The 16,058-nt window shown below is 44.0% G+C and overlaps 1 protein-coding gene across 1 annotated transcript in view; it reads right to left on the reverse strand.

Moving 5' to 3' along the window:
* The window catches only part of znf704 (zinc finger protein 704), a 202,901-nt gene that overhangs the window by 160,745 nt on the left and 26,098 nt on the right, over positions 1-16,058 (reverse strand). Inside the window, exon 2 of the mRNA XM_067980699.1 lies at positions 13,384-13,631. Within this exon, the coding sequence (XP_067836800.1) occupies positions 13,384-13,631 (248 nt within the window). The remainder of the gene's footprint in view (positions 1-13,383; positions 13,632-16,058) is intronic.

A 16,058-nucleotide genomic window follows, 5' to 3' on the forward strand; every position in this document is an offset into this window, starting at 1 on the left:
AATGTGCGTTGATCAGAAATTAAATAAGTAAAAAACATGACAAACCTTCAAACACCCTTGTGCATCCCCTTCGTGCTCACGACACGTTTGCCTTACGCTTCCTACTGCACATATGTGATACATGCCCTGTGGCTGCAGCACAGGTAGTGGCAGGTTGAGTGAGGCTGACCGTGAAAGAGATGCATGAGAGGGTGAGTATGAGATAGAGCCATGAGATTATATGAGGATTGGGTTGAGTGGTAGTGGCGGGATGAGTACTGGCGAGGTGAGTAAGTGCAGGTAAGATGAGGATGAGGTTTGAGTGGGTGTGAGGAGTGATGTGATAGAGTAGTGTTGGCAGTGCAGGAGGTGTGGGGTGGGGGCGGTGATGTGGCAGACGGAGTGTAGGGAAATGAGTAAGTGTACTCACTGTGGCTGACCTACTTAGGTCATTGGAGCGCCTCCTGCACTGTATGCAGGTGGGCGATATGTTGGTGGTGCAGGTGACCTCCTCTGCCACCTCGAGCCAGGCCTTCTTGGTGGCAGAGGCAAGCTGCTTCCTCCTGCCTGCTTGGGGGGGGGGGGGGGGGGGGGAAGAGATCTCTGTCCTCCCACTCCTCCTCACCCCATCCAATAAGAGCTGGAGTGAGGCATCATTAACCTGGAAGCAGCCTTCCCCCTGGGCTGCTCCATGCTGTAATTTATTCTATTTGTTGCAGCATCAGTCAGTGGAGGACTGCCCCTTTAAATAGAGCTCCTCCAGCTGACAGACTTTACTGCGCATGCGCAGTCCACCCGCCGCGCAGCTTAGCAGCTGGGAACCTGGAACAAGAGGTAAATGGATCCAATTAGCCTGCGATTGCGCGCGGGGCAGACTGATTTTACCGGGCGCGTTACCCACACGCCCAATTGCGCCCCCCCCCCGCCGCAAACCCGCCGCCCTGGTAATATCGGGCCCTTTGTGTGTCTTTCCCACGTCATGATTTTGAATACCTCTATCAAATCTCCTCTCAATCTTTTCTGTTTTTGAGGAGAACAACCCCAGCTTCTCCAGTCTATCCACATAACTAAAGTCCCTCATCCCTGGAATCATTCTAGTAAATTTCCTCTGCACCCTCTCTAAGGCCTTCACATCTTTCCTAAAGTGCGGTGCCCAAAACTGGGCACAATACTCCAGTTGTGGCCAAACCAGTGTTTTATAAAGGTTCATCATGACTTCCTTGCTTTTGTTCTCTATGCCCCTGTTTATAAAGCCCAGGATCCTGTATGCTTTTTTAACCGCTTTCTCAACCTGCCCTACCACCTTCAACAATTTGTGTACATATACCCCCAGATCTCTCTGTACCTGTACCACTTTTAGAATTGTACCCTTTAGTTTAGATTGCCTCTCCTCATTCTTCCTACCGGAATGTATCACTTCGCATTTTTCTGCATTAAATTTCATCTGCCACATGTCTGCCCATTCCACCAGCCTGTTTATGTCCTCTTGAAATCTATCACTATCCTCCTCACTGTTCACTACACTTCTAAATTTTGTGTCATCTGCAAATTTTGAAATTATGCTCTGTACATCCAAGTCATTAATATATATCAAGAAAAGCAGTGGTCCTAGTATCGACCCTTGGGGAACACCACTGTACACCTCCCTCCAGTCCGAAAAACGGCCGTTCACCATTAGTCTCTGTTTCCTGTTACGTAACCAATTCTGTATCCATGCTGCTATTGCCCCTTTTATTCCACGGGCTTCAATCTTGATGACAAGCCTATTATGCGGCACTTTATCAAATGCCTTTTCAAAGTCCATATGCACCACATCGACTGCATTGCCCTCACCTCTGTTATCTCATCAAAAAACTCTTATCAACTTAGTTAAACATGATTTGTCTTTAATAAATCCGTGCTGGCTTTTCCTAATCAATCCACACTTGTCCAAGTGACTGCTAATTCTGCCCCAGATTACCGTTTCTAAAAGTTTCCCCCCCACTGAGGTGAAACTGACTGGCCTATAGTTGCTGGGTTTATCCTTACACCCTTTTTTGAACAAGGGTGTAACATTTGCAATTCTCCAGTCCTCTGGCACCACCCCCGTAACAGACACAGTAGGTTACAATATTTAGCCAGGATATCTACATAATCTGTACAGGTATCTATCTATCTGTAATATTCGACAGATGAATGCTGTTTTCCTCTCCCTCCATTAGCTGCTTTTCTGCTCTTAAATTCTGGCTCCTGATGTGTTGTATCGAAGATAACTGGTTAAAATGGATTGCTGTTTCTTTTCAAACTACATTTCAAAATACTTTGAAATACATTTTGGTGAAAATAATATTAAAAAGAGGGGTCTGCATGTCACAGTGTGTTACAGAATTCCTAGGGCATAGGTTTTTATCTAGTTCAGGCAAATGGGGCAAAAGTCTCCTTACTCTGCTGGCTGCAAGAGTCCAAGGTGAATGAGTTTGGATTGTCTCAATCCACATCCTAGTGCACATAAGCCCACAGCATATTACTACCCTTAATTCAGTACAGATTGATACTGAACTGGCAATCTCATTTAGAGATCCTGCAAAAATTGCTAGATGGGAAATGGAAAAACTCACACTGGTGCCATAAGGGATAGTCATCTTAGCACTGAATTAAGATGCTTTATTGTGGCAAAATAAAGAGAGCTTTACTGTGTATCTCTGATCTATGTTTGATGCAGATGTTGGATGGAAAAAAAAGTTCCATTCCTCAGCACCAACATCCCTCACAGTACGCTAAACAGAACTATGCGGTCAAGAAAAAAACCTAAGAAATGTTTTACTTTTTGAACACTGGTCAGAAAGAACAGCAATGTCAGTAAAATATTGCATCCAGATGATATGCAGATGCTTGGCACAACAGTAATGCCATTATACAACTTCTCGCAATGCAGCAATGGTCATGACAGAGTGTCATGACAGAGTGTCATGACAGAGTGTCATGACAGAGTGTCATGACAGAGTGTCATGACAGAGTGTCATGACAGAGTGTCATGACAGAGTGTCATGACAGAGTGTCATGACAGAGTGTCATGACAGAGTGTCATGACAGAGTGTCATGACAGAGTGTCATGACAGAGTGTCATGACAGAGTGTCATGACAGAGTGTCATGACAGAGTGTCATGACAGAGTGTCATGACAGAGTGTCATGACAGAGTGTCATGACAGAGTGTCATGACAGAGTGTCATGACAGAGTGTCATGACAGAGTGTCATGACAGAGTGTCATGACAGAGTGTCATGACAGAGTGTCATGACAGAGTGTCATGACAGAGTGTCATGACAGAGTGTCATGACAGAGTGTCATGACAGAGTGTCATGACAGAGTGTCATGACAGAGTGTCATGACAGAGTGTCATGACAGAGTGTCATGACAGAGTGTCATGACAGAGTGTCATGACAGAGTGTCATGACAGAGTGTCATGACAGAGTGTCATGACAGAGTGTCATGACAGAGTGTCATGACAGAGTGTCATGACAGAGTGTCATGACAGAGTGTCATGACAGAGTGTCATGACAGAGTGTCATGACAGAGTGTCATGACAGAGTGTCATGACAGAGTGTCATGACAGAGTGTCATGACAGAGTGTCATGACAGAGTGTCATGACAGAGTGTCATGACAGAGTGTCATGACAGAGTGTCATGACAGAGTGTCATGACAGAGTGTCATGACAGAGTGTCATGACAGAGTGTCATGACAGAGTGTCATGACAGAGTGTCATGACAGAGTGTCATGACAGAGTGTCATGACAGAGTGTCATGACAGAGTGTCATGACAGAGTGTCATGACAGAGTGTCATGACAGAGTGTCATGACAGAGTGTCATGACAGAGTGTCATGACAGAGTGTCATGACAGAGTGTCATGACAGAGTGTCATGACAGAGTGTCATGACAGAGTGTCATGACAGAGTGTCATGACAGAGTGTCATGACAGAGTGTCATGACAGAGTGTCATGACAGAGTGTCATGACAGAGTGTCATGACAGAGTGTCATGACAGAGTGTCATGACAGAGTGTCATGACAGAGTGTCATGACAGAGTGTCATGACAGAGTGTCATGACAGGTTAAAGAAATGCAGCAACAGTTCCACAACTACAACAAACCCAAACTATTATCAGGTGAGAAAGATCAGACTGTTCCAGAGAATATTGCAAACCATCCCATATACTCTATCCATTTAATTCTCTTCCAGTATGTAGGATTCAAAACCCCTTTAACAAAAGACATTTGAAGGAAAGAGTTAACTGTACCTCTTTTAAACAAAGACATTTGAAAACCTGCAAACACAGTAAAGTGGTAAACTGTGTTCTTGCAAATCCTGTTTTTCCCTCACTGACGCTGATGGCATTGGAGAAGTATGAGTTTCAGGATCGAAGACATTGTACTGCGGATAGATATCTGGATTATCAAATAAATAAGCTAGCTGGGTAATATTGAGCTTAACATGTTGTCAGGCTTTCAAAACACAGGTTTTTGGAAACACAAGCTTTTCAACACAGCAGGGGGTAATGTAAGAAAAGGCAACAAAGACATACATCAAAGGCTTTGGATCAGGAAAGCAATGCTGGGATACAGCATATGGTCAAATGGTATAAGGAATGGATTTAAAGCCATTGAAGCAATCAAAATTGGAGACATCAGGACCATTAAGGATGTCTGGGCTTAGAAATGTAAGGGACTATCTCTACATTAAAGGCCATAAACAGAGATAGTAACGGGGCCTTTTACATTCCATGGTTCAAGCACCTGATCTTTTCCACATCAAAAGGGTCTCCGGTCATATGGTCAAAGCCCAACTGTCAATCATTGAGATATATTAATGATTGAGGCATAGCAACAGGGAACAATTGGACAAAAAGAATGACCCTCCCCAATCCTACGTCCCATTGGTAAAAAAACAATATAAAAAGACTTCGGGAGAACAACAGTCTCTTCGCCACTTGGCAGTCACAAGGAACGCACACTGCAGTTGAACATCATGCAAGAAGAAGAGGACCTTGAGTACTGAAGAGCTGATCAACCTTCAGGCCCGATGAGCAAAAGCCTTGGTATAAAGGTTGCATACGTATTAGTGATTTGCCTGATGTATGTATGAATTGTTACGTCATTATATAATAATGTTGTGAATTATTAAGCGTATAATGAGATTTTATAAAGGAAAGTCATATGTATGGTTTGATTTTGCTTCATGAATGCTCGTATGAATGATATCATTAAATAATTACTTCTGATTAATGAAACTACTGGGAGTGAGGGTGACTCTCTTTGCTGGACTATTCGTCCAGTGTCCAAGAGCCACAGGAAATAAGGAATTCCCTACAAATGTTCAGCTATGAAACATTACAGCACCTCTGTGGCTTAAGTGACCGAGCACTTGAATTCCAACCTGGGTTGCCAGTCATTTGAACTTGCTTGCCTTAGTGAAGTGAGTTCTGTCAGCACCTGGCTGGGCTGCTAAGTCAAACACCACATGGGAGTGAGGTTTTCCTTCTGGGGAGGGAGGCAAAAAACTAATATCCAGTTTGTTTACCATTTCAGTTATGTTTCTTTTTGACTAATCCTAGTAGACCAATAGGAATGCCCACGGTGAAGTCCATCAGCAAGACCATCTGTGCTCTGGCTGTTGGAGGTTGTCTGGTGCCAAATAACCGAAAAGGAGAATAAAATACAAATTTAGGTGATGGACCCTTGCTTGACAGCTTCAGTAATAGAAAGCTGGGCTTCCAATCTTAAGGCCTGAATTTTATTCCTATTTCTATCTCAGCTGCATTACCCTGATTGGAAGAGGAGAACCTCACTTTTGGAACCTAAAACATTACAATTACTAGATGTCAGAAAAGATTGGTATTTCAGAAGCTGACATTTTGCAATAGATGCCCATCTGTAATAAATAAGAATAACTTTAAAGTACTTCCCTGTTTTTTCTGGTCAACTGAAGTTCCTGACATGGAAGGTTATAATTAGAAGGTGGTGCCTGATTTAGAGAATGAGCTGCAAATTAGTAGTTGTTGGGAAGCAAGCCTATTTTGGCCTCTTGATGTTTTTAACAATCTTGCTATCATTGTTTATGTTGGAGTAAATTGTATTAAATCGTGCATATCCAGAACTTGCTTTTTTAAAATTTCAATACTGTAATTTCTTCAAAAGCTCCGTACTTTATAAAATGATGTTGTGTAATTATATCCTGCAGGGTCCGGCAGCTGCAAGTGAATACCATACGGCATCCAAAGAAGGATTGGGTTTTTTTTACATTTAGGTCAGAAAAAAACCAAGGAAAAACCAAAGAAAACCAAAGAAATGTTCACTAATTTAATTTTAACTTATCACACTGTATTAGAGAACTACGATAGCTGCTGTGAGAAAGCTGTGCTCGTGGCATTGCCTCCCTGTGTGCGGATCTCACGCAGAAGGCGGAAATCTGAAAGCAAACCTTTCAGGATTTGCCAAGGCCAGCAGCCAGACTTGCTGCACATCAGGGGCCGACGCCACTCGTGCAGGGCTCACAGAATATAAAGGCAGCACAATTGTACATGAAGTTCAACAACGGAAGAGAGTAGCCTAACAATTACAGTATTTAATTGATTAGGGAAATGTAGCAAAATCTTTTGTCTGTGTACAGTCTGGTGTGCTGAATATAATGTCTTTCAGTTGCAATAAGCTTTTGTGATGCCTGTGAGATGTGTCTGAGGTTTGAGGTCTACGGCAAGTCTTTGAGATGTACATTATGTCGGAGGTTTGGGGTGTGCAGTACATCCTCTGCGGTGGATTTCATAAAATTCAAGGTCAATGAACTTGCACAAAATTATAATGGACAGGAAATCATTGTGTGGCCATATTACATAATGATCAAATAAAGAAGGTATCTAAAATATTTTGAGTGCAGTGTAAACATATTTTCTCATGGCCAAACATAAAATCCATGTGTAAAAAATAGGGCAAATGGAAAACCTTTTCCACAAATATAGAGTGAAAAAACACATTCTTTTCATTTTAAATACTTTAACAGCACAATGGAAGACCAACTGATTTATCAAAGCTACCGTATACAATTTCATAAAACCGCAATAGACTTCCTAAATATGACTGGTTTTGTGCTGTGTGCTGCCAGCACATATCACAAAAAGACAAATGTCCTAACTCTGTGCCTCAAGTGAACTGCTGAAAGTCTTAGAACCAATTACCATCTAACTCACCAGCACTTTTTGTGACAAGATATGTGTTTCTTGGACATCGCCCACCAAAAAAAAGACAATCTAATTTCAAAGAGATAGGCCCTGAAAACAAGATTTCTGCCTGGTGAGGGCCAGAAATCTGGGTGGAACTTGGTTCTGCTAGGATTCCGCCCCATTTGCAGTGCCCCTTTAAATTCCAGCGGGGCGGGAAAGAGGGTGGAATCTCTGCACGTCCTCCTTAGTCAAGGGGTTGTGGCTGAAGAAGTTCTGGGAAATTCCACCCATTCCATCCTTAAAAAGACCCTAGTGGAACTCATCACCTGAGAGCCACTGAAACCCCAAGAAAGGGTCAGAAGTTCCCAAGAAAAAGGAAATCGATCCTGGGAGGAATTGATTACTTTTAAAATGTCTGCAAATTGCTCCCTTAGGAGCAAAAAATAAAGCTACCTCCTGCTTTTCTTTTGCCGGCAGACTGGGGCAGATGCGTTTGATGCATCTGCCCTGGTCATTTAAATTACCCTGTCCCGCAATTTGGCATGAGGTCTGCCTCCTGAGCTGCAGGCGGACCAAGGTTACACTATACCTCACTCGTGCCAGTGGAGTGAACATCGCTCCTGTCCACAAATTCAGATCCACAGCATTTATAAAGATGCTCCACTGAAGAAAACAGGGCCCTACTTTAATCCCAGCTTTTCATTTAGGTCTGTTGCTCACACATGATGTGCAATAAATTGAGGTCATAACACCACAGGTCACAAGAGTCATCACAACAAAGAAAGGGTTTTACCAAGGCAAGGAAAGGAAAGGGTTAAGGAGTTCAAAATAGGATAGGAGACATATCTGCCAATATTAAAGTTTCTTTATGCTTCAGGGGACGAGAAGTTATGTGTGTATTAAAAAAAGATACAGCATATGGATAGGCAACACATTTTTTTAAACCAGCTCTGTTAAATAAAAGGAACTATATACAGTGGCAAAAGTGTGATTTGCACTTTAAGGATTAAATATTTATACTGTTAAGATGCTGCTCAGTTTAAAGATGTAGGAAAATAAGTATCAGAATATTCACAAATAGGAAGCCAGTTAATCCATTCATGCAACATAAAGGTCTGATCATACAAAGGTTTGTGATTTTCTCATGCTGTGCACCATGAAAAAGAGAAACGTACTAATAATTAGAGCATTTCTTTGTTCACAGTAAAGCTACACGCTGGAAATGTTCTAGTCTGGCAACTTTGCTGCAAAAAGTAAATGTCCCAGTCAGTGGTGGTGGTGGACAGGCTGTAAGAAAATCTATTTGCTGCTCACCATCTCAGAGCATTCACTCTCATGAAATGGACCTGCACAGAGCACCACAGCTAATCCTGTAAATAAGATGATATAAAACACATAATAAAAAAATACCAGCACAGGACTGACCTCAGGTAAACTATTCTTTCTGCCCTTGCAAACAACCCCCCTATCTCCAATCTCCCTCTCTTCTCCAAAGTGCTTGAACATGTTGTCACTTCCCAAATCGCAACCCTTCTTTCCTGAAACTCTGTAAATCTCTCTAATCAGGTTTCCACCCGTCACAGCACCATAATGGTCCTAACCAAAGTCCCAAATGACATTCGCTGTGACTGTAGCCTTGAGCTATTATTCCTCCTTGCCTTCCTCAACCTCCCTGCAGCCTTTGATATGATCAACCACACCATCCTCCTCTAACACCTCCCTTCCACTGTCCAGCTCAGTGGAACTGCCCTCATTTGGTTCCACTCTTACCTATACAACTTCTCTTCACCCTTCCACTGCCTCCGTGCTACCAGACTATTTGTCCAACGTCTGGTCTACGATAAGCCGCAATTTCCTCCAGCTAAGCACTGAAGACTGAAACCGTCGTCTTCGACTCCCGCCATAAACTCCATATCCTTGCCACTGATTCCATCCCTCTCCCTGGTCACTCTCTCAGGCTGAACCAGGCACTTTGCAACTTCAGCGCCTTACTCAACCCCAAGCTGAGCTTCTGGTCTCATGTCCTTTCCAGCACAAAGAACACCTACTTTCACCTCCGTAAGGTTGCCCACCTCCATCCCACCTCAGCCCATCTGCAGCTGAAACCCTCATCCACGCCTTTGTCACCTCCAGACTTGACTGTTCCAAAGCTCTTCTGGCCAGCCTCCCACCCTTTACAACTCGAAAACTTCACCCCATCCAAAACTCTGCTGCCCGCATCAAGTCCCACTTAGCTATCACCCATGTCCTCACTGACTTACCCTGGCTCTTGGCCTCAAATTTAAAATTCTCATCCTCATGTTTCTCATCTCTGTAACCTTATCCAGCCCTCCCATAACTCTCTACTTCACTGCCTCTGACCATCCCCTCCACCCTTTGGCCCACCTTTGCTTTCAGCCACCTAGATCCCACGCTCTGGATTTCCCTCCATAAACCCCATCATCTCGCCACCTCCCTGTCTCTTTCTACTCCTTTAAGATCCTCCTTAAAACCCACCCCTATAACCAAGCTTTTGGTCACTCCTCCTAATGTCTCCTTCATTGGATTGGGGTCTACTTTTTTGATTACACCTCTGCAAAGCGTCTTGGGGTATGTTCTACATCATCGGCACTATATAAATACAAATTGTTGTTGCAATTACACCAACACTAACATTTCCCTTTAATACACTCACCATGATACAAAAAGTTACTTGTAGGAGATGTAAAGAAGAAATAAGCACAATCATTCATATGTTTTGGTCTTTTCTAAGGTTTTCAAGTGCAACACCCAATTATTCAATTGGTACTGTATTACTGAGGTTGAAGAAGGGCCCAAACTCTAACTATTGGGTGTTATAAGGATCCTTTGATAGCTGCAAAGGTTTAGTTCATTTTACTGTCTTAATTTTAATCGTTTTATTCAAAACTGCTATCTTATCGAAATGGATTTTTTTTCCCGCCCTCACAGTTCTGGTTAAAACTTATGAGAATGGTGCTTCTTAAAAAAATTAAAAGGAGTAGGAGTTTGATGCAGACAGTTAATATTTCAGGGTCACTGTCCTTTACGGACACAAACCAGCGTCACTCTTAGCCTTTGAGTCTCCTACCTCCTTTTGCTATTCTGATTTTAAACATGCTGAACACAGTGGCAAGAACCCTCACGAGAAAAGTTCCTACCATAGTGTGCAACGGCATTCAGAGGTAGGAGCCCCAGAACAGTGCTGAGAAAGGAGTCCAAGACCAGCACTATGGGGAGAGTGAGGAAATCTCCAGAGCATCGTTGGTAGCGGGAGGCGGACTGTGGGAATCGCAAGAGTATCAAAAGTAGCAGTCTTGGGAAAGGGAAGTCTGAGAGTAGCACTTAAAAGGAGAGGTGTAGAGGAAAGCCCAAAGAACGACACCAGATTGGTTGTGCGGGGGGGGGGGGGGGTGAGAAAAGTACCAGAGTAGTGCTGGTAGGGGAATTTTGGTTGGAGGGGGGTGGGGAGGGTTGAGAGGGAAGCCCTAAAATGGAAGCAAGAGAGGAAAACCTGAAGAGCGTAGTAAGGGGACAGAGAGGAAAGCCTAAGAGCAACAGTACGTGGAGAAACGAAAACCCAAAAATGGGGGATGGTGACAAGAGGAGAGCTCGAGGGCTACGTTTAAAGGGGGAAAAGAATGATCAAGAGCAGCGTTCAGGAGGGAGGCTCCGGGAGGGCGACGGCGCGAAACCGGCCCGGGGCAGGAGGGCGACGGCGCGAAACCGGCCCGGGGCAGGAGGGCGACGGCGCGAAACCGGCCCGGGGCAGGAGGGCGACGGCGCGAAACCGGCCCGGGGCAGGAGGGCGACGGCGCGAAACCGGCCCGGGGCAGGAGGGCGACGGCGCGAAACCGGCCCGGGGCAGGAGGGCGACGGCGCGAAACCGGCCCGGGGCAGGAGGGCGACGGCGCGAAACCGGCCCGGGGCAGGAGGGCGACGGCGCGAAACCGGCCCGGGGCAGGAGGGCGACGGCGCGAAACCGGCCCGGGGCAGGAGGGCGACGGCGCGAAACCGGCCCGGGGCAGGAGGGCGACGGCGCGAAACCGGCCCGGGGCAGGAGGGCGACGGCGCGAAACCGGCCCGGGGCAGGAGGGCGACGGCGCGAAACCGGCCCGGGGCAGGAGGGCGACGGCGCGAAACCGGCCCGGGGCAGGAGGGCGACGGCGCGAAACCGGCCCGGGGCAGGAGGGCGACGGCGCGAAACCGGCCCGGGGCAGGAGGGCGACGGCGCGAAACCGGCCCGGGGCAGGAGGGCGACGGCGCGAAACCGGCCCGGGGCAGGAGGGAGACGGCGCGAAACCGGCCCGGGGCAGGAGGGCGACGGCGCGAAACCGGCCCGGGGCAGGAGGGCGACGGCGCGAAAGGAAGACAGAGGGAGAAGAGTGCTATCATAGACTCGTGGGGTTGGAGGGGAGAGAGTATCTGTGACTATGGAGGTGGAGGGGTGTGAACTGGGAGTGGTCTTGGATGGATAGAAGGTGTCTTTGAAGTAGGGATGATATTGCAAGCACAATGGTAAAAGTGAATCAGAATGTAAATTTTTTATTATAAAAATTCAAAATTCTCCAGGAGAATATGCCCCAGACTGCATGGGGGTGGGGCAATATTTGGAAGCTCGAGTATAATTCTACATTTAAAGTTTGCACCCCTGACTATGTTCAATAAGAACAAATTTGAACTCCCTATTTGCTATTACGCTATATTAATGTTTTAAAAAAAGAAAACAGAGTTAAAACTTGCTTTCTCCTGCTAATAGATTGTCCGCTACTACTGGGACAAAGAAGTTTTAAAATATATAAAGAAAAAGAATGAATTCCCAAATGACGAGAGAGAGAAAATGTCTTTTCATTTTTAGATTAAAAAAAATGCAAAATGCATGTTCATTGTGAAACCAAAATGCTGGAAAATGCTTCAAAAGAAATCAAAATTTTCTTGGGGGATGCTCTCAGAACATCCTAGAAAATAAATATTTGCCTTCAACACTTATATTCCTCATCAGGATTTCATATACTTCTGGAAATACTCAGCAAGTCAGGCAGCATCTGTGGAGAAAAAAAGAGTTAACGTTTCAGGTCGATGACTTTTTGTCAGAACTGGAAGTAGTTAAAGATTTAACAGTTTTTAAGCAAGTGCAGAGCTTTCCCCTTCCTCCGGCCTCCACTCATCCTTTGCCTGGCTCTGTACTTGCTTAAAAAATGTTAAATCTTTAACTTCTTCTAGTTCTGATGAAAGGTCATCGACCTGAAACTTTAACTCTGTCTCTTTCTCCGCAGATGCTGCCTAATTTGCCGAGTATTGCCAGCATCTTCTGTTTTTATTTCAGATTTCCAGCATCCACAGTGTTTTGCTTTTGATTTCATGTACTTCTGTTTCTTTTCCTCCAATGCGAGTAAGAAAATATTGGGTATACCTGCAGTTTAAGTGTCCATTGCACACAGTTTAATTATTTCTTTTTATATGTCGGAGATTTACATTCAGGGCAATTTTGAACCCGTCAGTCATTTGAAGGCTGTGCCAGCTCTTTTGATGCCATTGGCCAGCATTTGCTACTTTTCTAGGTTGGTATGTCAAGTGATCAGTTGGATTGTTGAGAGGTGGTCAATCTCCATTCCCTTCTGGAAGATGATTGACAATTCTTTGCTTGTTTTATTCTCTTTGGTTTTTTTTTGCACTGTACCTTTTTCCTATTGTGCTCCTTTGTTGCTTTGTCCGGTTCATAGTTCATTTATTTACCTAATTCTTATTATTTTAAAAGCAGCTAGGTTATTGGTCTGAGTTAGGTTTTTGATTATTGGTCATAATTAGGCTGTGGATTACTGAAAGTGCACACTGTACCACCGTGTATTGTTCAGTACACACAGAGAACACTCCTATAGATGGGTATCCATTTGGAAATTTCACACAACAAAACAGGTGCTTCTTGGAGTATTTTTTTTTATCTGTGTTCAGCTTTTTTGTTTTAAATATCTATCTTTGAATTAGATATTGTAAATACTTCTTGTACACTGCCCATCTCTGATATCTTGTCTAACCTGAAAAATGATAAATGGTCATCAACCTGAAACATTAACTCTGTTTCACTCTCCACAGATGCTGCCTGACCTGCTGAGTGTTTGCCAGCATTTTCTGTTTTTATTATAAAAATTAAGGATACGGGGCTGAGAAAAATATGTATTATCTAATATATTACTTATTTTATAGGGTGACTCTCCTACCTTGCACGGGGCACATCAATGTTTGAAGAAACAACTTTTCTTTTCTGATCTGAAACAACAGCAACAGGGCGCATGTGATCCTTCTCGTGATCCTGAATCCAGCTGATCTTTTTAGTTTCCAGTATTTTCATAGCTTCAATCTTTCTCACTAGGGGTAGCTGCTGCTCCAACACCTTCTGGTGGTTCTCAGTGTGGCTTTGATCATGCAATGGCACAACAGTAGATGTGTCTCGACCATTGCAATTCAGCTGCAGGAACAATGCACAACATGCAATTTATTTAAACGTTTACATACATTTTTTGGCCATGTGCAAAAACTCTCTTCATCACCCTTAGAAGATATGCTGTACAGATTTGATATTTTTAATATCAAAGAATGGTAGAGTTTTTGCTATGTGATGCAATATAGTGGAGAACTTTCATTGTAAACTTCTTCCTGCCATTTGATGTAAAAATAATACACTGAATATAAAACAAAAATAACAAAACAATAAAAGGCCCATCTTTCTCCAGGCTATCCCATGCACCCTATCATGGACCAAATCCACTGTTACATCCTGAGAGAAAGGCAAAGCTCCAGAATATTCATCAATCCTCATCTCTCTGTTAAAACCCAATAGCCACATGATGAAGGAAAGAATACAAGAGCCTGGTATTGGCTCTTGTAGTCCAATATCATAGACATTAGTTGCTTCCAAGCCTTTATTCACAAGCACTTCCTCTTTCACACCCTAGCATAAGCTCTCCTATATAAAAAAAAATGGAGCCATGAGAGTCTCCAATCGATACCCACCACCTGAATACAATTAACCCCAATTGATACAATCATACAATTAACAATCTAACTATTCAATCCTGGCCAGCTGTCCTCAACAGATAACATTCCTCACACACAGAAAAGGGGAACCAATGTGTCCCATGGAATATTTGCTACTTTTAATCATTTTAAGAAAATAAACCCAAATTATCCAAATAAATGCAAATATCTAAATTTACTTTCCTTTCCTCACGGCCACTCTCTTGAGAAGACTGTTACCATACACTCAACAGAGACTCTGCAGCCATGGCGAGCATTTTGAAATTAAGGTTATATATCCTGGACATGACCTCCTACAATAAAAATGGGACATGCGCACATCTTCTGTCCATTGCACTTCCTGTGTCACACTTCTCTGTTGTTAATTAAAATTCATTTAATTATAGGCAAATTTATTCGAGGGAAACTTCTCACAGCCACCTGGCTCATATGCAAATTTCTTCCAACAATCTTTTTATACAAGAGGAAAAAAGTCGGCCAAAAAAGTCGGCCATTTGAAATGTACAGAAAAACTCTTCCTCCAACAGTAAATACCGTATTATCACAGGTGTCAGAAGGCTAGGCTTTCCAATCAGTTATGTCCAGTAATCAAACCCAATGTGGGCACAACCAATCAGAGAAAGAGCAGAGAACTGTAACACTGAACCTCCACCTATCTAGTGCCGTGTCCAATTTTGCAATCCGATCTCTCAGTGCTCCAGGACACACCTGCCAATTTGCCATCAGATATATGTAAATGATTCCGCAATGGCACATTCCATTGTTCATGCAGTTTCCTGGTGTTCACACTTGCATGGTGCAATTATTCTACCCATCCATATAAGATGGGCACCCACTGTTGCTAGGGTCTGAGCTGTTTATGGTAGTGGAATTAAAGAACCCTATAGAAGATTGGCATGAGCATTTTGAATCTATTGCTATGCCTTATTCCTTATTTTTTTCGTGTTTCCAATCAGGTGGTCAGGACCCTTTGTGTCAATTGTAATGCCATGTCCACAACAGCAGCACAGTAGAAACTCCCTTTACTTATGCTTTTTGGAGGAAGGTGAGGAGGACCGATAGAAGATTGTCAGATAAGCTGGGCTGCGTCAAAGGCTCTCTGCGCCTATCCACAGTACCCTCACACCCATATTTAAAGGCAGAGATGCAGAATTCTCAGAGAAGCAGATACCTGTGGAGGCTCTGATTCACAAGGGAGGTTGCTGCATTGTTGACTTGCAACCAAATTCCTCCACAAGCACAGCACTGCATTTGGCCATCACGGTCACAACCACCCTTAACCTTCATGCTTCAGGTTCAAACTATTATGTCCCCATCCCCACGGATAACCAGCAGCAGCATGAGAGGTCTGCAAGACCTTACAATGGTAGGATGGCCAAAGATCCAAGGTGTTACAGATTGCACCCCTGTGGCCGTATGTGCCCCCTAGCACAATGCCACGACCTGCATGAGTCAGAAAAGATTCCACTCTCTGACTGTTCAGCTTGTCTGCAACCCTCAGAACTGAATTATGCAAGTCAATGCTCACTTCCCAGGCAGCTATCAAGATGCCTTCATTTTTAGCAAATCTACCAATCCATCAATATTTGACCCACAAAGGCAAGTCACAGAGTGATTCCTAGGCAATCCAAGTTACCCTCTGCAGCCATGGCTTGTAACACAGCGGGTGCCAGCTGAAAACGGGTATAATGAGGCATGCATCCACCACAATAATCACAAAGCAGGGAGCTTGCCCACATAATGATAATGAGGTGGACCCTGAAAATACATTGGGCTCAATTTTAAAACGGAGCCGGGAAGGGGACAGAGGGGTCAAATTGAGGTCGGGAAACCCATTAGTACGGGTTTCCTGGACGTC

The sequence above is a fragment of the Heptranchias perlo genome, chromosome 3 (assembly GCF_035084215.1).
Source record: "Heptranchias perlo isolate sHepPer1 chromosome 3, sHepPer1.hap1, whole genome shotgun sequence".
NCBI lineage: Eukaryota > Metazoa > Chordata > Chondrichthyes > Hexanchiformes > Hexanchidae > Heptranchias > Heptranchias perlo.